General features: G+C 47.4%; 1 protein-coding gene across 1 annotated transcript in view; it reads right to left on the reverse strand.

Moving 5' to 3' along the window:
• The window catches only part of LOC119585065 (venom carboxylesterase-6-like), a 10069-nt gene that overhangs the window by 4847 nt on the left and 4910 nt on the right, over window positions 1-312 (reverse strand). The window contains exon 8 of the mRNA XM_037933682.1: window positions 128-306. Within this exon, the coding sequence (XP_037789610.1) occupies window positions 128-306 (179 nt within the window). The remainder of the gene's footprint in view (window positions 1-127; window positions 307-312) is intronic.

Here is a 312-nt window from a genome sequence, read left to right on the forward strand (position 1 = left end):
TTCTCTTTTTGCTACGAACCATTCATATAAATGTTTTTATGTGCAAATGCCTATTTGAATCGAAAACTATCAGTCTACACTCTTCACACCAGACACCTACTATAAGCCTCCACAAGAGACACCGTACCTGCATATATGCCTCGGCCTTATCCACTGTGACTTTCAGAGGACCCAGGTAGTGGTGGAAGGCTCGACGTGCCAAGTACTCAGCGTCATCATCCCAGGTGTCCAGATAGAGTGCCGCTGGTCCGTTCTGGCTAAAATTCTCCACCAACCTCGTGCTCGCTTCCTTGTTGCCTATGGTCACTGGAA

The sequence above is a fragment of the Penaeus monodon genome, chromosome 19 (genome assembly GCF_015228065.2).
Source record: "Penaeus monodon isolate SGIC_2016 chromosome 19, NSTDA_Pmon_1, whole genome shotgun sequence".
NCBI classification, from domain to species: domain Eukaryota; kingdom Metazoa; phylum Arthropoda; class Malacostraca; order Decapoda; family Penaeidae; genus Penaeus; species Penaeus monodon.